Source organism: Manis pentadactyla, chromosome 6 (assembly GCF_030020395.1).
Source record: "Manis pentadactyla isolate mManPen7 chromosome 6, mManPen7.hap1, whole genome shotgun sequence".
Lineage (NCBI taxonomy): Eukaryota > Metazoa > Chordata > Mammalia > Pholidota > Manidae > Manis > Manis pentadactyla.
Window position 1 is genome coordinate 96,769,815 of NC_080024.1, and position 23,634 is coordinate 96,793,448.

The window sequence follows — 23,634 nt, forward strand, 5'->3', positions numbered from 1 at the left end:
ATCAGAGGATAGACATGCTACTCTGCTCACACCCAAACTCACCTCCAACTTCCTTCTCTGTCTCATAACTGTACTCATTTCAGCAGCTTCTGTTGGATCCACCTGCGTAAATACCCCAAAGCCAATCAGATCTCATCACACCCACTGCTACTCCTGCCATTCATTCAAACGACTATTACCCCTTGTTGAGATCATGGCAAACACCTTTCTAACTGGTCTTTGCGGTTTTGTCCTTGTTCCCCTATTGATATTTTTTGTACTTAGTGTTCCTGCTAAAATTTAAATGAGGCCACTGTCTCTCTAGCTCAAAACCCCACAACAACTCAGCATCTCACTCAAAACAGCAGCCAGTGTCCAGATGCTACACAATCTGGCCCCATGACCGCCCTGACCTCACATCCTACCTGGCTCTCCTGCGCTCCCTTGGGCCTCCAGCCACACTGGCCTTTTGATATTTCTGAAGCATCCCAGGCACTCTCTTGACTCAATACCTTCGCAACAGCTTCTGCCTCTGCCCAGGACTCTCTCCCATTAAATACTTGCTTCCTCAGTCCCCTTGGGGGGGACTTAAATGATCCCATTTCTTAAATGACCCCTCTCTCCCCCGCCTATGTCCCTATTTTATTTATTTTGCCCATGTCACTTGTCAGCACTGAAGAATCTATACATTCCACATATTTGTTCTGTTTATTGTCTGCCTCTCAGCCAAACCAAGACCCTGAGAGCCGCTCTTCATCACCGTGTCATTGAGAATAGGCTGTGTCACACGGAAGGAGCTCAGCATGTCCCAGAGGGAGGCACAGGTGCCCCCGCAGGCCCTGTGGGGCAGCATGAGATGGCCACCCAATCAGGCGCCCTGAGAAGGTTTGGCCCGCTCACCAGCCTCCCAAAAGCCGAAAAGTGCCGTACGTCTCTGCCCTGTTCTCTCTCTAATCACAAGGCTCTGCCAGAGTTCACAGTCCACAGCAACAGTGGGAGGGAGGATGAGGTGAGTTTTCAAAAGTACAGGCATAGTGGCATCAAATTAAATGAAAGTTAGTGAAATAAGACAAGAATCTGTGTTTCCTACGTTAATTCACAGACTCTGCTGCAGATCAGAAGGCGCTGAGGCAATATCGGTGCCAGACCCTCATGGCTCTGCCATTCATTCAAATGACTATTACCCCTTGTTGAGATCATGGCTCCCTCCCACTGTTGCTGTGGACTGTGAACTCTGGCAGAGCCTTGTGGTTAGAGAGAGAACACGGCAAAGACGTACGGCACCTTTCGACTTTTGGGAGGCTGGTGAGCAGGGCCAGAGGGACTCCTACAGCCACTGACACCATGGACGGCTTTGGGCTGTTGCTGAAGTGTGGTGTTCCTGCAAGCACTCCACGGCGTTTGTTTAACGTTAATTTACTGAGTTCTGTGAGTGTACTAACGCAGACTCTCCTGACACAGCTCTCCTCCCAGATCATGATCTGGGTCCACCTGTAGGGGTGGGGAGCAGAGAAAAGCACAGCAGCTTGGAAGGAATAAAGCTTTGCCAGAACTGCAGAACAGAAATCACACACACCAGCTGGGCCCTAGTCAAGTGTTTGGAGAAAGACAGAAATGAATTAGAACGGAGAGAATCTAGCAGTGGAGAATGTCCCCTTAGAACTCTGGAAGGCTTCCTCACTTTTCAAGGGTTTTACAAGAATACACCTTTCTTGGCCCTTGTTCCACTGTGAGGAATGTTAACACCAAGCTTAAGTGACTAAGGACAAGCCTGGAAATGGAGCTAATATAAAACTACTTGTGGCCACAGAAAACTCGGCACAGAGATAAAAACCCACATTCTCAGGCCTCACATAAGAATAAAACCACTAGCTCACACTCCCAGTAACCACACCTTCAGGAACCCTCTCACCTTGCAGAATAGCATCAGGAATATTATCCAGGGAAACCCATACTCTTAAAAAACAAAATGCTCAGAACAGTGTACTTTTCTTGGGAGCTAACCTTTTGAATCTTTTGAATTAAAGCTGTTTGATAACTAAGGAAGTGGTAAAACCTTAGAAGAAAATTGTTATCTATAATGGTAGGGAAGTCAATGAATGAATTTTTGGAATTCTATATCATTTTTAAGAGAATGTTTACATGCTGAGCTTTATCACTGACCTCTGTCTCCCTCTGCACTGGTGCCGGCCTCGGCCATCTCCGTGCTGCCCAGGTCAGGCTCGCGGCCTACGTCCAGTGTGCCGCCAGCTGGGCATGATTCCTCTTTCTGAATTTAAAAAAAACGATGATTTGTGGATATGTATTAGCAACTGAAAACATTTGAAGTCTTTCAGTCTTAAAAGTATTTAATTACAGTTAACTTGTGATTTGCAATTTCAACACTGATTTACATTTTAGTGTAAAATCAATCCTTAAAAAACAACAACTGGGAAAAGCACATTGCCACAGCTCATTTTTTGGATAATTTTTTAAAATCAATGCAACAAAGTTTCCTTTTGACATGTGCAGCATCCATTTTTTCAATTCTAATTCTTCCTGACCTTAGGAAATGGCTTAACAACTCAGAATTTCCACCAGTAAATTAAACACCCAAGGATCCACAAAAAGCGACTGGAATGCAAATCTGTTTGATTTGCTGTCATTTCTGAGACACACGGTGACAAAAGCTTGATGCTTAATAGCTGAGAAGGAACCCCTGCTTCACTGCCAGGTATAGCTTTCGGCATTACAAAGAAAAAAATTCTTCTTGAAGGAAATTAATGAACTTTAAATGTTATCCATCACTTATTAAAACAGTCTCTTCTTTTTAATTTATGGGAATTAATACAGTGATTTTACTTGTTTCAGTTATACAATTATTTGTAGATCAGCTTTCATCCTCTGGAATATTTTTCCCATTCTACATGGGAATAGGAATTACACTAAAATAAGTAAGACTCAGTGATTATCCAAAGCCTTTTATTTTCTCTGTTCTCATACAGTAAGTATACACTACTAGTAAAACTTCCTTAAAACCACTGTTTGCTTTCAAATTGTATAATTGATTTAAATCAGCACATTTTCCAGGAGAATGGATAAGTTTCTTATTTCTCTAAAAGACAGAAAGGCACACAGGTGTGAAGCCTGCACATCACCTGCTGGTCGTCAAGCCGAGCCGCCCACGGCAACAGCGCCCACCCTGAGCTGGGATGCAGTCCTTGGCCCTCCTGCAGGCGCACTGTCAAAAATCGGGCATTTTGAGGAAGCCACAACTATTTTCCATTACCATATGTTAGAGTAAAACCACAGATATGCTTTCCTTGAAGAAAAATGTCATTGTTTATTCTTAATGTGAAATCATTTTTAAGACATCTGAAAACATTTAAAAGGCATAGCGGTCATTCTTCCATCTCACACCCAAATCTGATTTTGTTTACCTTCACGTGTCTGAAAAACACGCATGACACGTAGTGATCACAGATACCACGTGCAGGACCATCCCACTTACTTTGAGAGCGTAGAGGCCCAACTTCCCAGGGATCTTGAAGAACGTCCCATCCCCTACTCGCGTGTTAGTGTGAAGCATCGCGTTCAGACAGGCTAACGGGGAAGTTCCACTGGAAAATCAAAGTGTGCAAACATGAAGCAGCCTGAGAGTTTCTGTGGCAAAACTGTTCTCAGCCACTTAAATAAAAAAAAAAAAGACCCTCTCACATGCCTTTGTAAAGTATCCTCCCAGCCCGAAAACATCTACATTACAATAACAGGCCCCTCCAGTTTCACCAAAGTTAATCAGATGCATCTGTCTTACAGGCTTCAGGCAAAAAGTCTCCAGAATTGAAATTATGCTTTTATTCATAAAGCAACCAACACTGTATCTCAAAGAAACCAGAGCCCATACATTTATGTGGTGTTATTTTACAAATAATACCATGAAACCTCAGTTTTTAAATATTACAGACAACTTGGTGGTTGCACTTGAATGATCAAATAAACCAAGTTCAAGGACAGCGCCATCCCATAGGTTGAAAAGTAACAAAAGAGTAAGAAACGAGGAAAGAACTGATTTGAAATCACAAATATTTAAGTTACTCGTGGGATTGCATTTCTTACAAGGCCAAATAAAAATCTGTATCTGTTTATATTTCCTGATACAGCTTCTACAATGACATCCTTTCCTCAGATTTGTCAAATAAAAAAAATATGTGTTTGGGAATTCTGCCCAGCTAATAACCATGTTCTGTCATAAAGATTCAAGTGACTGAATTATGAAAACAGGTTTTTTTTTTTAGAAGACATCAATGGCATTAAACTAATAATTTAAAAATACCAAAGTGCATATGTACACACATCACTGAAATGTATTCACACACTTAGAAAGATGTTTATGAAATGATATTCATTTCATATCCTATGTATGCATTTCCTAGGATGGACTTCAGAACTTTTTTGTGTTTTGTTTTCAAACTACAATTCAAAACTTGAGTTATTACTTTCATTTACTTCTGTTTCCATATACATTTACTTCCTAATGTGCTAAAGGATAGGTACTTGGTTGAGCCAATATTGTTTAGAAGTCCTATTCTATCCCATTAGCCATTTAGGGATTCTGGGGATGTAATCCACAGTACTCTGGGGTGAGAGGATCTTTAGGATATTAAGGTTTCAAGTCTGAAATTTCTGTGATAGAAACATACTTCTGTTACTGAATTAAGAGTTTTCTAAAAGCCAAGATTATCAAACCTTGTATTTATTATGAAAACTCACCAGTAAAATGAAAAAGCCAGTTTTGTCGAGTTGCCACAGCACACTTAATAGTAATTCAATATCTATACGCATCAGGGCCACTAAGGTTTGTAAGTATTACAAGAGTAAGAACACCATTATTTTGGGAGGCAGCTTCCTGTGCCAACACATCAACATGATCCCACTGGGTTTGACAGGAAGTGAGAGCCCTAATAGAGGTTTGGTCATAGAACAATGGAGTTATAACACTAGACACATGGTAATGATGCTGTGCCATATGCAGTACCTTTCCCCATGAAGCTTCTATAAGCTCACAGACATTATATGATTATTTTTCCTCACAAAAGAATGTTTGCTCATATTTAAAGTGGGCTAGGAATACCTTATAAAATATATTCATCTCCCTAGAAATATCTGTCCATGAATAAACTCAAGTAATGTTATACATGTTAAACTGAATAATGCAAAATATATATGTTTTATCATGATTCTCTAAAGGCAAAAGCACAATTTAAAGCTGAGAATTATGCCAGATTTATGGAGTTTTAATTTAGTGAAACTGTGAGAAACACAGACTTTCTGTAGAGACCTGGAGAGGTGTTAACAGTATAAATAAGATAGAATCCAATACAAAAAAATGCACAATGTAGGCTTTTCAAAACATAACTTCATAAAGCTGTCCAACCAGCACCAAGCTTCACATTCTCCCTGTTCATCATTCCTAAGGTCCTAATATGCACAACTCCGAGAACTCAAACTTAGAATGTTAATAAGTAATAGAGATTTAAAGACAACTAAGAAATACTGAACAAATATAATTTAACATATTTTATATTTTAAATATATTTACCATAATTTATATTTTCTCTTCTAAGGTACAGTAAACAAAAGATAATTGTGGAAGATAAACTGGCTTAAACAGTAGTTCAATGCTGTTTGCTGCAAACATAAGTGATAAGCACCCAGTTTCACATAAATAAGAACGTCTATAGAGCATGAATCAGTTATTAAATTACACTATTAACTCAGTAAAGTCAAGATTTACTATAGAAACATTTTAAATTATGTAATTCATAGTTATGTGAACTGATTATCTCCAAAATTCTAAATGACTACTCTAATTTTCCCAAATCTTTCCCAAGACAAACATGAAATTTATTTCAAAACTATACATTTGCATTTTAGAAGAACTAGGAAATATTTTGCAATCAGATGCAAATTTTAGAACTCAAATCACTGATTAGTCACTGAGTTTTAAGCATATCACTTGCAGTTCTTTGCATAAAAACACTAATTACATGATCCATTTTATTTCAAGACAATAAAACATTAGCATGGAGAGAGTTAAATGCTTACTAAAAGGTAACTGTGTCATCCAATGCAGAATATACATAGGAAACTATTTTTTAAATCTTTCATACCATTTACTGATTGCTATTATTCTCAGTAATTCCATGAAGTCTAGAATATTTGAACTGCTTTTCTTGAAGAAATGAATGTCTTAATTAGCTGCTATTGAACAAGAATAAATAAAATTCTTATTTATGTATTTTTATTATTTTTATATTGAGAAGAAATAGAACTAGTAAGCATGCTCTGGGCCTGCTTTAAGGAAGATATATATATATATATTGTAAAGATATCATCATATACATATGCAATATATATATACATGTGTGTGTCTGTGTGTCTGTGTGTGTGTGTGTATATATATATATGTGTGTATATATATATACTATGAAACAATGATCAGTGTGGTATGAAGGAAACTGAGGCAAATATATGTTAGAAGTCTGTATTTTTATCATGAACACCTTTCTGTGTAGTAGTTCACACTTTCAATTTATTTAAAAACATTTCTGTTCTCATTTAAGACAAGATTTAATCACCTCAGAATTTAAAAGTTAATAATTTTACAACAGGATATATATCTATAAGCATATATGAGATAACAAAACATAAACATTTTAACCAAAAAATATCTCTGAAATTTCAAGTTACTTACTTTCTAAAAAGATGAATCAGAAGAATCATGATATCCCGATTTATAAAAGGAAAACAAAGAAAAAAGGAAGAGAAGAAAAGTTAGTTTCCCAACTTCAAATGTAATTCTGCATTGTACCATTTCAATAAAAAGGACAACATGAGAAACACATCAATTCTTAGATCTGGCTGCTGGTGGGGAGGAGAGACCACGGGCCTGGGGTGCAGAGCAGTGTCTCTGTCCCACAGCACCTTCTGCAGTGCGTCCCTTCCATCCGCAATGCACGTGCATTTCCATATTAGGAATACAATTAGAAATAAATATGCTGTACAACATTTGTCCCCGATTCTTCCTCTCTGCCATTCCCTGTAATCGGGCCCTTTCCTCTACACCTGCCAAGGTGGATGCACAGCTTACCCTGCACATATGTTTCTCCCCAGACCGTAGGCAGTGGGACCCTTCTGGTTTGTTTTCATTTCCCACAACCCCTGAAGCAGAACAGGGGTGGAATCTGAAGGCAGGGGGCAGGCATAATTTAAACTGTCTAGACATCAAAGAACCCCCAGAGACGCTTCGCAAGCCCTGGTGTTACGTGGACTACAGGGAAGCCATGGCTTTATCACTTGGAATTGCTGACGGGACACATAAAATTGTACTGATGGTGCACACATATGAAGGGAATGGATGGCCTCTCTACTTTTAAAAGCCAGAAAGAATACCTGGGGAATGCAATTGGAAGAATATTTGTAGACATGAAAAATTATTTCAATTGCATGTTCCTTTATATATAACATAACAATGCTGTATAAGATAATATTTAAGTAATCTAAATCTTAAACTATTTTATTAAGTATCTCTAAATATTTTCAGATGAGAGTCATCTACTGAAACACTTTTAATCTCATTTTTCAAAAAGGAGAACATGAGAAAATTAATCCTGAACGACATAAGTCTAAAATTTAACAAATTCAAGAAGCAATTATTAAGCAGCATTGACAATTACTAAGTTCTATTTATATAAATTACTAGAAACAATTATATGTTCACTCCCATTTTTAAAAAAAATTGGTAATAGCTCTTTTCAAGCATCTGCAGTGTTGACAGCTTGGAGAAAATATCTTAATTATAAAGGGCATATCTTAAAGATGAAATTATGTGGGTCCCTGGGGTGCAAGTAATGTTTTAGTTCTTGATACAGGATCTTTATATTCACGGTGTGAAAATTAAGTTGTTTGCTTAGGATTTGTGCATTTAACTCTATGCATGTTACATTTAACAAAACAGGTTTCAAAATGTTGAAAAATGATAAATGCAACCTTGGGTTTGTCCAGTTATTAACCTAGTAAATGGGCATGTCACTACTAGTGGAGAAGAATAAACCATTTTTACCAGTGAATGTGGACAACCCCACACACACAGATAGGCACATGTGTATCAGTTGATAAATCAGTCACCTAGATGATTGAAAAGTACCTTAGGAAGGCTAAATGAGCATATTCTTGGAAGATATTACTGCTAGTCTGGAAATCTCTAAAATGACTGAAAACGAAAACTTAAAAGCTAGAGTCTTTTCTATACATTATCTGAATAATCCCAGCACATAAAATGTTAGCCAAAAAATGACCTACAGCAACCCTGAAATTTGATTTTGAAGACAAGAACACTGCCCCAACTTCATAGTCCAAGAAGCTCACTAATGAAAGTTTTTAACAAGCATTGACATATAAATAGCAAAGATTGGAGTTAAAATATATAAATAAACAAGAACCATCAATTAATAGATGGGTCATATTTAGAAAGATGATATTTTGCATATTCCTGTGTGAAGAATATATACACGATTTTAATACTCAACATGTCTCTAAGGTAAAATTAGAAATGCAGTCCCAGTACTCTTCCATTAAGGCAGGAATATTGAGGCAAGAAATAATTACCAAGCGACATGCATGTGTAATTTAATTCTTAAATTTAGAGAAACAATTTTAGATTCCAGACCGAAACATGTGTCTGAGTAGTTTGAGCAACATAAAAAGATATTCTTCTTGGAATATAAGCAGACATTTGAACTTAGACATTTCATCTACTTTACAGATACTATCAAGCTACCATTAGGTACCTACAGTGAGTCACACAGTCACGTTCACTAAACAGACCTTTTGTTTTAGAGACAAGAATTCCAAAACATTAATACAAGAACAAAAGTTTGCTTACTATTGTGTTAAAACATAATCTATAAGAAATGAAGAAATAGCCCAATAAAGTGTAAACTAAATGACATAATCTAAGTTATAGTTTTTCAATACCTCCAACTAAAATATGAGACGAGGTGGTTATCTTTGATTGTACACATGAGTAAAGAACATGACAGATGTATAGCTGCGTATTGCCGGTTGTTTACAACGATGCATGTCATGATGCGCTGCATTACCACTGCTATGCTGGGGCAGGTGAGAGCCCAGTGAGACCAGCTTCTGGGGCCGGTCAGTCTGAGTCCAACGCAGCTAGACTCTGGACCTCTGCCCTCTGGGCCTCCGATTCCTTGATTGAGGATTAAAATGAGGATTAAAAAAATGTTGCTATTTCATTGAAGATTTAATGAGTTAAAACATGTAAAACACTGAGAAGTGTGTCTGACATATTGTAAGTATTCAAAAATTGTAAGCTATTATTACTATTCATATACTTATTATTATAAATGAATTACTACTACTCAAAGTAACAAACATCTAGAGGTCAAAGGATGGCCAAGGAATTAAATATATCACAGCTTGTTTAAAGAATCAGTTCAGGTATAATTTTGTCTAGTTCCATTTTCATTTCATTAGTAAAAATAAGTGAAGATGTGGGAATGCATACACTCCCCACAGCCTTTCACCTGCAAATAATGTTGAAAATAACTTATTCAGCAAAGGTAGGGGAGAAAGAGTGATAATAATATCTATTATTACAGTTACTATTTATCAAGCATCTGTAATGTGACTGGCTTTCACAGCTGTTATCTATATTCCTATAGCCACCATAAAATGTAAGCATGGTTTCTGGTTTGGCACATGTAACAGAGGCTGAGGTTAGGAATCCACAGAGTTCCTCATCCACTTAATTAACCTTGGATACTAAAAAACAATATTTAATGCTTGAAGGAAACACACAGAGCCAGATGCTGGCAAATGTTAAGGAGCTTGGCTCCAACTTCACTCAATGCTGCTTATAGCAATGACTCCCTCAGGGCAGATTTCAAACATAAATAAAGAAATAGAAAAGAGTGTCACTGACTTTCTTCTTCAGAAATGTTACCTATGAAAAATAAGAATGAACGAACTTGTAGAGAATATGGCAGAGAATTCAGATCCATAACTGAGATGCCTCTTTGTACAACTGGATCATTAAAGGATAACACATTCCATTAATTGAAGAAACATTGATTGAGGACATATATCTGTCAAGTTAATCTTGAAATAAATTTGCACTCTGACAGCGCTTGGCATCTAACAGAAATGCAAGCTGAGCTGAACTGAGTTCTGCGAATATACACAACATGACAAGGGATTCAGGAGAAAGGGGTCCTGAGGCAAGCGGCACAGGAAGAACATCATTTGGAATTTAAATGTTATCCTTAGTTTATTCCAAGGAGAGGACTGAGATGGGATCAGGTGCAGATTTCTTGTGTCACCAACGCTAAAGCAGATGCAGTCAGCCCATGGCCATTGCTAGCTGCTCCAGACTTTATGCTATTTCCCAGCAACTGCAATCTCAGAAAATGATTTTCAACTGGGAAATAAAATAGTTAATTTCACATACTAAAGAACATATATTGTAGTTGTATCTTGTATGATGAATTTGTTTCATATAAAAATGTGAACTTCCATATTCTCCTTGTACTCATCTTTTCAACAACAGCTAATATTGCAGCATTTCTGAATGTGTTCTATGGATATTAGTACCAGTGATGCTCAAAAGAATTGTCAAACGTGTTTTGAAAAAGCAGCATGCTGTATTCTCCTCTTGCAAACTCACCAATACTAATAATATATTCTCGAGTCTCTGAAAAATCTTACTTAACAAACTTACTTCTCTTTGACTCAGTGTTTCTCAGCATACGTAATTTTTTTTTTGGTATCATTAATCTACAATTACATGAAGAACATCATGGTTACTAGGCTCCCCCTTCACCAAGTCCCCCAGACAAACCCCATTACAGTCACTGTCCATCTGTGTAGTAAGATGCTCCAAAATCACTACTTGTCTTCTCTGTGTTGTAGAGCCTATCTGTACCCTCCCCCACATTATACATGCTAATTGTAATGCCCCCTTTCTTTTTCCCAGCCCTTACCCTCCCTTCCCTCCCATTCTCCTCAGTCCCTTTCCCTTTGGTAACTGTTAGTCCATTCGTGGGTTCTGTGATTCTGTTGCTGTTTTGTTCCTTCAGTTTTCCTTTGTTCTTATACTCCACATATGAGTGAAATCATCTGGTATTTGTCTTTCTCCGCCTGGCTTATTTCACTGAGCATAATACCCTCTAGCTCCATCCATGTTGTTGCAAATGGTAGAATTTGTTTTCTTCTTATTGCTGAATAATATTCCATTGTGTGTATAAGTACCACATCTTCCTTATCCATTCATCTACTGATGGACATTTACGTTGCTTCCATTTCTTGGCTATTGTAAATAGTGCTGCAATAAACACAGGGGTGCATCTGTCTTTTTCAAACTGGGTTGCAGCATTCTTACGGTAAATTCCTAGAAGTGGAATACCTGGGTCAAATGGTATTTCTATTTTAAGCATTTTGAGGAACCTCCATACTGCTTTCCACAATGGTTGAACTAATTTACTTTCCCACCAACAGTCTGGGAGGGTTCCCCTTTCTCCACAACCTCGCTAATATTTGTTGTTTGTCTTTCGGATGGTGGTGATCCTTACTGGTGTGAGGTGGTATCTCATTGTGGTTTTAATTTGCATTTCTCTGATGACAAGCGATGTGGAGCATCTTTTCATGTGTCTGTTGGCCATCTGAATTTCTTCTTTAGAGAACTGTCTATTCAGCTCCTCTGCCCATTTTTAAATTGGATTATTTTCTTTTTGTTTGTTGAGGTGTGTGAGCTCTTTATATATTTTGGATGTCAACCCTTTACTGAATCTGTCATTTATGAATATATTCTCCCATACTGTAGGATACCTTTTTGTTCTATTAATGGTGTCCTTTGCTGTACAGAAGCTTTTCAGCTTGATATAGTCCCACCTGTTCATTTTTGTTTTTGTTTCCCTTGCCCAGGTAGATATGTTCATGAAGAACTCGCTCATGTATATGTCCATGAGATTTTTGACTATGTTTTCTTCTAAGAGTTTTATGGTTTCATGACTTACATTTAGGTCTTTGATCCATTTCGAATTTACTTTGGTGTATGGGGTTAGACAGTGATCCAGTTTCATTCTCTTACATGTAGCTGTCCAGTTTTGCCAGCACCATCTGTTGAAGAGACTGTCATTTCCCTACTGTATGTCCATGGCTCCTTTATCGTATATTAATTGGCCATATATGTTTGGGTTAATGTTTGGAGTCTGTATTCTGTTCCACTGGTCTGTGGCTCTTTTCTTGTGCCAGTATCAAATTGTCTTGATTACAGTGGCTTTGTAGTAGAGCTTGAAGTTTGGGAGCGAGATCCCCCCCCCTTTATTTTTCCTTCTCAGGATTGCTTTGGCTATTCAGGGTCTTTGGTGGTTCCACATGAATTTTAGAACTATTTGTTCCAGTTCATTGAAGAATGCTGTTGGTAATTTGATAGGGATTGCATTGAATCTGTATATTGCTATGGGCAGGATGGCCATTTTGACGATATTAACTCTTCCTAGCCAGGAGCATGGGATAAGTTTCCATTTGTTAGTGTCCTCTTTAATTTACCTTAAAAGTGTCTTGTTGTTTTCAGGGTATAGGTCTTTCACTTCCTTGTTTAGGTTTATTCCTAGGTATTTTATTCTTTTTGATGCTATCATGAATGGAACTGTTATCCTGATTTCTCTTTCTATTAGTTCATTGTTGGTGTATAGGAAAGCCACAGATTTCTGTGTGTTAATTTTGTATCCTGCAACTTTGCTGACTTCCGATATTAGTTCTAGTAGTTTTGTAGTGGAGTCTTTAGGGATTTTTATGTAAAATATCATGTCATCTGCAAATAGTGACAGTTTGACTTCTTCTTCACCAATATGGATCCCATGTATTTCTTTGTTTTGTCTAATTGCCATGGCTAGGACCTCCAGTACTATGTTGAATAACAGTGGGGAGAGTGGGCATCCCTGTCTTGTTCCTGATCTCAAAGGAAAAGCTTTCAGCTTCTCGCTGTTCAGTATGATGTTAGCTGTGGGTTTATCATATATGGCCTTTATTATGTTGAGGTACTTGCCCTCTATACCTATTTTGTTGAGAGTTTTTTTCATGAATGGATGTTGAATTTTGTCAAATGCTTTTTCAGCATCTATGGAGATGATCATGTGGTTTTTGTCCTTCTTTTTCTTTATGTGGTGGATGATGTTGATGGCTTTTTGAATGTTGTACCATCCTTGCATCCCTGGGATGAATCCCACTTGGTCGTGGTGTATGATGTTTTTGATGTATTTTTGAATTCGGTTTGCTAATATTTTGTTGAGTATTTTTGCATCTACGTTCATCAGGGATATTAGTCTGTAGTTTCCTTTTCTGGTGGGGTTTTTGCCTGGTTTTAGTATTAGGGTGATGTTGGCTTCATAGAATGAGTTATGGAGTATTACCTCCTCTTCTATTTTTTGGAAAACTTTAAGAAGAATAGGTATTATATCTTCTCTGTATGTCTAATAAAATTCCAAGGTAAATCCATCTGGCCCGGGGGTTTTGTTCTTGGGTAGTTTTTTGATTACCTCTTCAATTTCGTTGCTGGTAATTGGTCTGTTTAGATTTTCTGTTTCTTTCTGGGTCAGTCTAGGAAGGTTGTATTTTTCTAGGAAGTTGTCCATTTCTCCTAGGTTTTCCAGCTTGTTAGCATATAGGTTTTCATAGTATTCTCTAATAATTCTTTGTAATTCTGTGGGGTCTGTTGTGATTTTTCCTTTCTCGTTTCTGATTTTGTTGATGTGTGTTGATTCTCTTTTTCTCTTAATAAGTCTGGCTAGAGGCTTATCTATTTTGTTTATTTTCTCGAGAACCAGCTCTTGGTTTCATTGATTTTTTCTATTGTTTTATTCTTCTCAATTTTATTTATTTCTTCTCTGATCTTTATTACGTCCCTCCTTCTGCTGACTTTAGGCCTCATTTGTTCTTCTTTTCCCAGTTTTGATAATTGTGACATTAGACTATTCATTTGGAATTGTTTTTCCCTCTTTAAATATGCCTCAATTGCTATATACTTTCCTCTTAAGACTGCTTTCGCTGTGTCCCACAGAAGTTGGGGCTTTGTGTTGTTGTTGTCATTTGTTTCCATGTATTGCTGTATCTAAATTTTAATTTGGTCGTTGATCCCTTGATTATTTAGGAGCATGTTGTTAATCCTCCATGTGTTTGTGAGCCTTTTTGCTTTCTTGGTACAATTTATTTCTAGTTTCATACCTTTGTGGTCTGAAAAGTTAGTTGGTAGGATTTCAATCTTTTTGAATTTGCTGAGGCTCTTTTTGTGGCCTAGTATGTGGTCTATTGTGGAGAGGGTTCCATGTGCACTTGAGAAGGATGTGTATCTTGTTGCTTTTGGATGCAGAGTTCTATAGATGTCTATTAGGTCCATCTGTTCTAGTGTGTTGTTCAGTGCCTGTGTGCCCTTACTTATTTTCTGTCTGGTGGATCTGTCCTTTGGAGTGAGTGGTGTGTTGAAGTCTCCCAAAATGAATGCATTGCATTCTATTTCCTCCTTTAATTCTGTTAGTATTTGTTTCACATATGTTGGTGCTCCTGTATTGGGTGCATATATGTTTATAATGGTTATATACTCTTGTTGGACTGAGCCCTTTATCATTATGTAGTGTTCTCCTTTATCTCTTATTACCTTCTTTGTTTTGAAGTCTATTTTATCTTATACTAGTATTGCAACACCTGCTTTTTTCTCCCTATTGTTTGCATGAAATATCTTTTTCCATCCCTTGACTTTTAATCTGTGCTTGTCTTTGTGTTTGAGGTGAGTCTCTTGCAAGCAGCATGTAGATGGGTCTTGCTTTTTTATCCATTCTATTACTCTGTGTCTTTTGATTGGTGCATTCAGTCCATTTATGTTTAGGGTGATTATTGAAAGATATGTACTTATTGCCATTGCAGGCTTTAGATTCGTGGTTACCAAAGGTTCAAGGTTAGCTTCTTTACTATCTTACCGACTATCTTAACTTGCTTATTAAGCTATTATAATCACTGTCTGATGATTCTTTATTTCTCTCCCTTCTTATTCCTCCTCCTCCATTTTTCATATGTTGGGTGTTTTTATCTGTGCTCTTTTTAGGAGTAGTCCCATCTAGAGCAGTCCCTCTGAAAAACCCTGTAGAGGTGATTTGTGGGAGGCATATTACCTCAACTTTTGCTTGTCTTGGAATTGTTTAATCCCTCCTTCATATTTAAATGACAATTGTGCTGGATACAGTATCCTTGGTTCAAGGCCCTTCTGTTTCATTGCATTAAATATATCATGCCATTCTCTTTTGGCCTGTAAGGTTTCTATTGAGAAGTCTGATGATAGCCTGATGGGTTTTCCTTTGTAGGTGACCATTTTTTCCTCTCTGGCTGCCTTTAGTACTCTGTCCTTGTCCTTGATCTTTGCCATTTTAATTATTATGTGTCTTGGTGTTGTCCTCTTTGGGTCCCTTCTGTTGGGAGTTCTGTGTTCTTCCATGGTATGAGCAACTATTTCCTCCCCTAGTTTGGTGAAGTTTTCAGCAATTATTTATTCAAAGACACTTTCTATCCCTTTTTCTCTCTTTTCTTGTTCTGGTACCCCTATAATGCGGATATTGTTCCTTTTGTATTGGTCACACATTTCTCTTAATAATGTTTCATTTCTGGAGATCCTTTTATCTCTCTCTGCATCAGCTTTTATGCGTTCCTGTTCTCTGGTTTCTATTCCATTAATGGCCTCTTGCATCCCGTCCATTCTGCTTTTAAGTCCTTCCAGAGATTGTTTTATTTCTGTAGTCTCCCTCTGTACTTGCTCCTTTAGCTCTTTCATATTTCTCTGCAGATCCATCAGCATGTTTATGATTTTTATTTTGAATTCTTTTTCAGGGAGACTGGTTAGGTCTATCTCTGCAGATCCTCTCTCAGGGGTTGTCTGGACTATTTTGGACTGGACTAAATTTTTCTGCTTTTTCATGGTGATACCGGTGGCTGTAGGCAGGTTGCGGGTGTGTCAGCTGGGAGGAGAAGTTCTTTCCTGCTTGCTGGATGCCTTGCCCTTCTGCGCTGCTGTGTTGGTTATCCGCACTCATGGAGCAGCTACTGGGTTAATCTCCTAAGCTGCTGTGGGTGGGGCTCCGTCAGAGCAGCGCAGAGCCCTGCGGGGAGTAGCAGGCATGCTGTGTGCATTGCTCTGTGATAGCGGCGCCCCTGCCAGGCAGCTGTGTGTCAGGAGCAGCCTTTGGGTGTGGCCCGGGATACTGTGCGTCGGGCTGGGATTCTGGCCGGCTGCTGGGAGTGTGGCTGTTTCTGGGCTACTCCTCTGCTGCTGCTGCCAGCTCCCATTGGTCACTCACTGGCCCCTCTGGTGCCACCTCCACTGGTACACGTGGGCCCCACTCGGGCCCCTCTGGCACCGCTGCAGGTGTGTGCGGGCCTCTCCCGTGCCCCTCTGGCATCACTGCCTCCGGTACGCACGGGCCGCTCCCGGGCCGCTCAGTCACTGCCGCTGCGGGCTTGTGTGGTATGCTCCCAGTCCTCTCTGATGCCGCTGCCCCCGGCGCGTGCTGCTGCTCCCCACTACTGGGCTAGTGTGTTCGGGTCCATGCCAGTTGGGGGAACAACTGGCATGCTGCTTAGTGCCGTGAGGGGCTTCAGAGCTGTGCTGCTGCCCAGGGAGTTAGGGCACCTAAAGTTCCCTGGGATTCCCAGCTGCTACATGTGCCAGGACGACTTCATTCAGCTGTGGGATCCCTTTCTCTTTAAGACTTGCAGAAAGCACTCACTTTTCTTTTGTCTCAGGGGTGCCAGTTGCGAGGACTTGCCCACAGGTTTTGCTTTTCCATTTCTCTAATATCCAGCTCCCCGTGTGCCGTGTGTCTGCGCTCCGTATGCAGATTTCTAGAGCTGGTTGTTTAGCAGTCCTTGGCTTTCACTCCCTCCCTGTTCTGACTCCTTTCTTCCCGCTGGGTTCTGGGGTGGGGGGGTGTTCAGGTTCCGCCGGGCTGCAGCTTGTATCTTAGCCCCTTCGTGTGATGTTGAGTTCTCGCAGATGTAGACGTAGCCTGGCTGTTGTACTATATCCACTGGTGTCTCTTTTAGGAATAGTTGTATTTATTGTGTTTTCAAAAATATATATATGCTTTTGGGAGGAGATTTCCACTGAACTACTCATGCGCCATCTTGGCTCTGCCAAGCATACGTAATTAAAAAAAAATTTTCCCACCATAATATTTAGCAACATCCCCTATTACAGTATGCCAAGAAACAGACTCAGGGAAATCCTGTATTTATGGTTAGGATTATTAGGAAAAAGTATCCAGCAGTCATACTTCCAGGAACATTTAATTTTATTAGCCAAATGCTTAAAAAATTATGTTAAAGGTATACAAAATATTTTTTAAATATTTGTTAAATAGTAATTATGTTAAAGGTATAAATATTTTTTTCCCAGAAGAAAATAATGAGATGTGATGAGTATCAGATTCTGTATAAATTTTTAAAATTGAAAATATACCCAAGGAACTTTAAATAGCACTGAAAATTTATAAGCAGTAGCCACATATACAGCAATTGGAAATGCTATGTCTTTGCAATATATCGCTCCACATAAAGGTCATCTCACTGAACCCCCAGCGGGACTCTCCTCCTACCCTGCGCCTCTTGCTCAGTGGTGGATTCTCCTCCTTGGAACCTGGGGCTGAAGCACGTCTCAGATGATTCAAATCATCCCGCCTCCATAAACATCTTTCGACGTACATTTACTTCCTCACATCCTATAACCATCTTCCTGCCCCAGGAGGGTTCTTCATCCCCCTACACCTGACCCTGCCTTCAGGACCTCCATCCCAATTTGGCCTGCTCCTTGGGGCCAGGGCAATTTTCCCATTAAAAAAACAAAAACAAACCCTACCTGGGCTCCTCGGGCCATGTCTTCCTCTGGATTTCGTTCATCTTCCTACTGTCCAACAAAGGGTGCACCGGCTGGTGCAGGGTCCTTGGGGCGCCCTGGCGCCAGCACATCCCCACCTCCTCTCCCTCATGGAGGCGCCCCTGCCTTCAGGCCACCCTCCTACCAGCTGGTCCAACTCAGCGACCGCGTGCGTCTGTGAATCCCCACCTCTTTGCTTCTGCTCCAACGCAGCTGTCTCTCCGGGCCTTGCCCCATCTACCGCTTTGGGTAGGATGTCTCACCACCACCCACGCGGCGATGTCTGGGACCTGAGGGCCTCTCCCCTGCTGCAGCACAAACCTCCCTGAGTCTCAGGGGCTCTTTCATCAGAGCTGTCTACGTGTCTGCCCCTTACCACGTGTATTTGGGAACTCCACAGGGGACAGACACGTGTTTACTCATCTTTGCATTATCTGACAAGCAAACCCAATGTATTCAAAGGCTTTTTAAAATGAAATTAACCACTGCTATGGAAGTGCACACAACCACAGATTTGTGGATATAAAACACCTGCAGTAAGTATCATCTGGACTCAATGTCCACATGTTGGATGCCCTACATTCCACATAGGTGGCACGGCTGTCTCCCACACACCCTGCATTCTCTCCCTTCCTCAGCAGTGTGGTTAGCCTAGCCATCAGCAAAGGGCCCTATTTCCCCCAGGCTAGCTAGAGGAAACTATTTGGTCAGATGGTGGGAGTTTAAGTATCTTTGGGGAACTGAAGTAGAAATAAAGGGACAGAGGCTGCTCAGAGTAACACTAACCAGAGGAAAGCACAGCAAAGCATGAGAAGAAATGAGGGAGAAACATGGTATCACCCGAATCCTTGCATTACTAGTCATGTGGAAGACAACTACTGGATGTACAAGTTAAATAGGCCAATAAATTCTCTTATTTTGACACTTGTCTAGTAGAGAGACTGATTTATATAAGCTGACCTCATTTTTCCAGGCCTCATCTGCAAAATGATGAGTTTAAACTAGGTATATGCTTTACAGCTCTACTAATCCATTTCTGGTTAAGGTTTCAAAAGCAATAAACACAGCTCTGGTTACTGGCAGGTGGCCCATCCCAGCCACACGGCTGCCTTCACCCTCCCATCACATTCGGACCTCTGTTCCCCCTCTTCCCATTCATCTGTGCAGGTCTCCTCACCTTTGCCTCCTAACAGCAGCTCAGCACTTTGGCAGCCCATAACGATCACCCCTGAACTTCTGTGGGCATCTCCACCCATCCCACGGTCCAGCGCCATTACGACACACTGCTCGACAGCAACCTGCTCCTTAGGACTCAGTGTTGTTAAGATTCTTTGTGTTACCCCCATCCGGTCCTGCCAGACTTGGACATGCAGAAATGTTCAGGGAATATTGATGAGCTGACATTTCACAATTTACAGAGTAGAACAAAATTTGAAAACTTGGCAATACCAAACACTGCTTGAGGATGTTCAGAAATAGGAACTATGAAATATTCTAGAGAGAATGCAAATGGACACAACCAATTGGAAGAATACTTGGCAAAGCCAGTGGAGAAGACAGCCTGTGCGTGCTTACAGATCAGCAATCCCACGTGTGGTGCACACCCTGGAAAAACATACACACTCACAAAGACACATCTGTTTTAGGGGAAAAAAGCTGTCAATCAACTAGATGCTCACTGATAGGGTATAGCTGTAGACACAGATATACTTTCACCTAAATATCCAGAGTAACACTATAAAATTCTGAGCTACAATGGTATATAGCAAAACTGACTCTGAGTGCTTCTGAGAAGTCAAGCAACTGCTTTTTCTGATTTTATTTAAAAGAATCTAAAGCAGCTCTGACAACATGTCCACAGATGTTAATTCCAGCTGGTGGTCACTGGTCTGTGGTGTTCTACCATACTTTTAAAGTTTATCAAAACAGAAAAAAAAGACTGTTGATGATTTTGCTCTTTTGCCCACAATTTGGCTTCTCTAATTCAGAGATACTTCCCTTGTTCAACATATATTAATGTTTAAACATTTTTATGCAAATAAACAAATACATGGAAAGTATATGGCAAGTGTAATGGTATTTCATTATATAGTTCAAAGCAGTGAGTCCCTTTCAGCTTCCCCCAAGTGCACCCACTGCTTCAGAAGTAACGAATATTTGAGATCTGTTTTCTTCCAGAGCTTTTCCTACTTGCATTCATATATATGCATATATTCAATTCCACAGGTTGGTATTTTAAATTTATTTTCAATACAAATGACAGCTTTTAGTGAATACTGGTAGATACATGCTTTTTAACTTAATAACATGACTGGGAGGTTTTCCCATAGAATATTTTTTGCTCTTACTATTCTACAGAAAATATTGAATGTTCTTAATATTCATATAATGCTGTTAATATCCTATAGATACATTGTATCATAATTTGTAAAGTATTTACTCTTTAACATTAAGCTTGCATCTAATTTTATCCATTAAAATAGTGCTGCAATAAAGCTAACATACATCTCCTTATAAATGTGTTATAGATGCTATAAATTTGTTATGTTGAAACCTTATCCCCAAGGTGATGGCATCTGGAGGGGGCCTTTGGGAGGTGATCAGGTCCTGAGGGTGGAGCCCTCATCCCTGGGATCAGTGTCCTTATCAAAGAGAGTCCTGAGAGCTCTCTGGCCCCTTCAAGGCCTCCACATGAGGCTGGATGTCTATGGACCAGAAGGGGACCCTCAACAGACCCCAGATTTGTGGGGCCTTCATCTGGGACTCACAGCCTCCCGAACTATGAGAAAGAAGTTTCTTTTGCTTCTAAGCCCCCCTCTGTATGGTATTCTGCAGCAGCCTGGAGAGACTAAGACAATGCAACTATTTCTCTCAGATAGATGCCAAAAATGGAGAATTTTTAGGTTAAAAGGTAATTAAAATTTCTGATAGTTGCTTCCAAATTACCTTCCCTTGAGAGTAACTACTTCACCCATCCTAGCCAATGGTGGACAGTATCAATCTTTAAACTTCTGCTAATCTAGTACAGATGAAGAGGTCATTCCAGGTAAAGGGGCAGCATGTGGCACAAACAGGCAGAACTGAATGTGGTGTGCAGAAGCAGGATTACTAGTATTTCCAGAGCGATAAGTGGGAGGGAGGGTAGGACTGGAATCAGATGCCAGAGGGAATATATGTACCACAACACGTGAATGACAGACCACAGTTTAAATCCCATGGCAAGGAGCTTAGATTCATGCAGGAGATGACAGAGAGCCCCAGAAGATTTTAAGGTGGGAAGTGCTGTCATCTTTCAATTAGCATGAGGATGGATATAGAATGAGACATGCCAAGAAGACAGATCAAGTAGAGCCTGCAGGAGTGGACTGCCGGGAGGGCAACGCAAACCTCCTCGGAGCAACACTGAATGGCAGCAGAGCAGAGATGTGGACACAGAGTCGAGAAATACATGAGAGGAAATGGGGGAATCAGTAGGACACAGAAGCAGACTAGATGTGTGAGATAAGGGAGAAGAAGGAATTCAGGATTGCTTCAGGGGCTGAGGGTGAATGGTGGTATAATTAATTAAGATAGGCAGTATCAAAGAGGTAAGTTTGGATAAAAATACAGTGAATTTAGTTCTGGAGTTACTAATATCTCAAACTCAGATACATACATGCATCCCAGAGTTAATGTTGGGGTTTTAAACACTGGGGAACCATCAGCACACACATGGTACGTAGAAAGGTGAAAATGGCAAGGCCCAGATGTAGAGTAATAAAAGAAGAGAAAAACAACTGACTTGAGCTTATGACATTCCAAAAGTCAGAAAACTACATGAAAAAATATTTCTGAGATAAAAAAATGAAAAAAGAATCATATGAAGGATTTCATTATAATAATGAGGTATAACTCTAACCTCAGGATATTATTATTTTAGAAGCCAGAAAAAAAAAATCTCTGTACTCATAGATAGAAAAAACCCACAAGTAGGAAATTACCTATAGGATCTTGTCAGCAGGAACCCTTTTTAAAAAATATATAGTTTTTCTTTTGAAGAGCAATAAAAGAACATTATTAAATGTCCGCCAATTGAAGAAAAGATGAGAATAATCACTCAAAAGCCCAACCCCTTGAAACAACTCTGAGCATTTTATAAATTTTCTTGTAGCCTATTTTTCTGGTGTGTTTCTATTTTAAAGTTGTAACTCACCTAAATGTTGAATCACAATATTTCATTTTATATTATAGCCTTTCCACACTACTACAAACCCATAAATACGTCAATTAGCTAAAAATATTCTTTCAACTTGTTTTGAGTCAGTGGTTTTCAGTCTGGCTGTATATTAGAATTTTTAGGGGAGTTTTTTAATTCAAATTTTGAGGCAACTTCAAATTTATTATATAAAAATCTCTGGGTAGAGCCCAGCATCAGCACTTTCTTACATCTTTCCAAATGATTCTAATATGCACCCAAGTTTGAGAACCACTGATAACACCAATGAGCATTTAAATTATGAATTTTATTTATAATTGAAATAGCATGGATGTGCATATCTTAGCACAGATAACATCTTTTTTTCTTATTTTCAGTAATACTCTCAGATAGGCTTGCAGAAGTGACATCACTATTCAGGAGATATGCTATGTGATGACCTTCTGCAGATGACACCAACTGGCTTTTCAAATGAGTTGTTCTGCTCACACTCTCATCAGTAGTACGTGAGCTGGGAGCACCATGTGAGTCAGGGTGAAGTGTGTGGACCAATTTATTAGGTAGCTAACCACCGATTTCCAATGGTTACTTTACCTTGCACTTCCATGGTTATCAGTCAGATCAAACACTCATACACATGCACTGGGGCCCCTCTGTGTCCTCTGACATGGGCTCCAAGGTTATCATTTTTCCCCTATTGTTTTAATAATCACTTTACATAATACTTGTAGAATATTAACTAAAATGGTAAGTAAAAAAAATGTTCTCCATTGTCACAATGTTTTGTTCTTGATATGCAGACACATAAAATCTTATGTAGTCAATTACACCCATCTTTTCCTTTGTTCTTGATATGCAGACACATAAAATCTTATGTAGTCAATTACACCCATCTTTTCCTTTGTAGCTGATTTTACAGCTTCTAACTGTAAAAAGTCATTTCCCTGGCAAAGATAGAGTCAAGTGCTAGATTTGAGTTGTTCTAATTTTTTCCCAATGGTATGGCTTTTCATATTTAAATTTTCAATCATGTCTGTATATTTTTCTATATAAAACATAATGCATTACATATTCAGTAAGCATTTACCATTTTTAATGGCTTTCCATGGCTCAGAAAGAAAAGCAGGGCCCCCTGTCCATTATGTCATCTCTGATTCATCCTCCTACCCGCTCTCCGCAGAAGACTCTGATGCTCCTCTTAGAAATTCCTTCATCAGCAGAATGTCAAAAGAATTCAATTTGGAGTCTTTCTGGCTACAGGACAAGTTTTACCTCTAAATGTTTGATAAAGGAAATGCCTAAAAATAACTACACCAACCAGTACTGTTAAGATTGGCATTCACACCACAGAACATATGTCAATTTAATTTAGCTTTCTTCTCTCCTCTCCACCTCCTCTTCCTTTGTCCACTTATATTCTCATGGCGGTTTGTTCAGTGGTAGTCATCTGCTTTGATTAGAAGTATCTCCATACCAACATATTTAA

The 23,634-nt window shown here is 39.3% G+C and overlaps 1 protein-coding gene across 2 annotated transcripts in view; it reads right to left on the minus strand.

Annotated features, from left to right (window-relative positions):
* ASXL3 (ASXL transcriptional regulator 3) overlaps nucleotides 1-23,634 on the minus strand; it is a 203,099-nt gene that overhangs the window by 129,827 nt on the left and 49,638 nt on the right. Inside the window, exons 3-4 of one of the 2 annotated variants that reach the window (XM_057503974.1) lie at nucleotides 3,470-3,578; nucleotides 2,143-2,248 (exon numbers count right to left, since the gene is read on the minus strand). In XM_057503974.1, the coding sequence (XP_057359957.1) occupies nucleotides 2,143-2,248; nucleotides 3,470-3,578 (215 nt within the window). Of the gene's footprint in view, nucleotides 1-2,142; nucleotides 2,249-3,469; nucleotides 5,718-23,634 lie in introns of those variants that run through there. The other variant, XM_036885454.2, reaches the window with a different exon arrangement.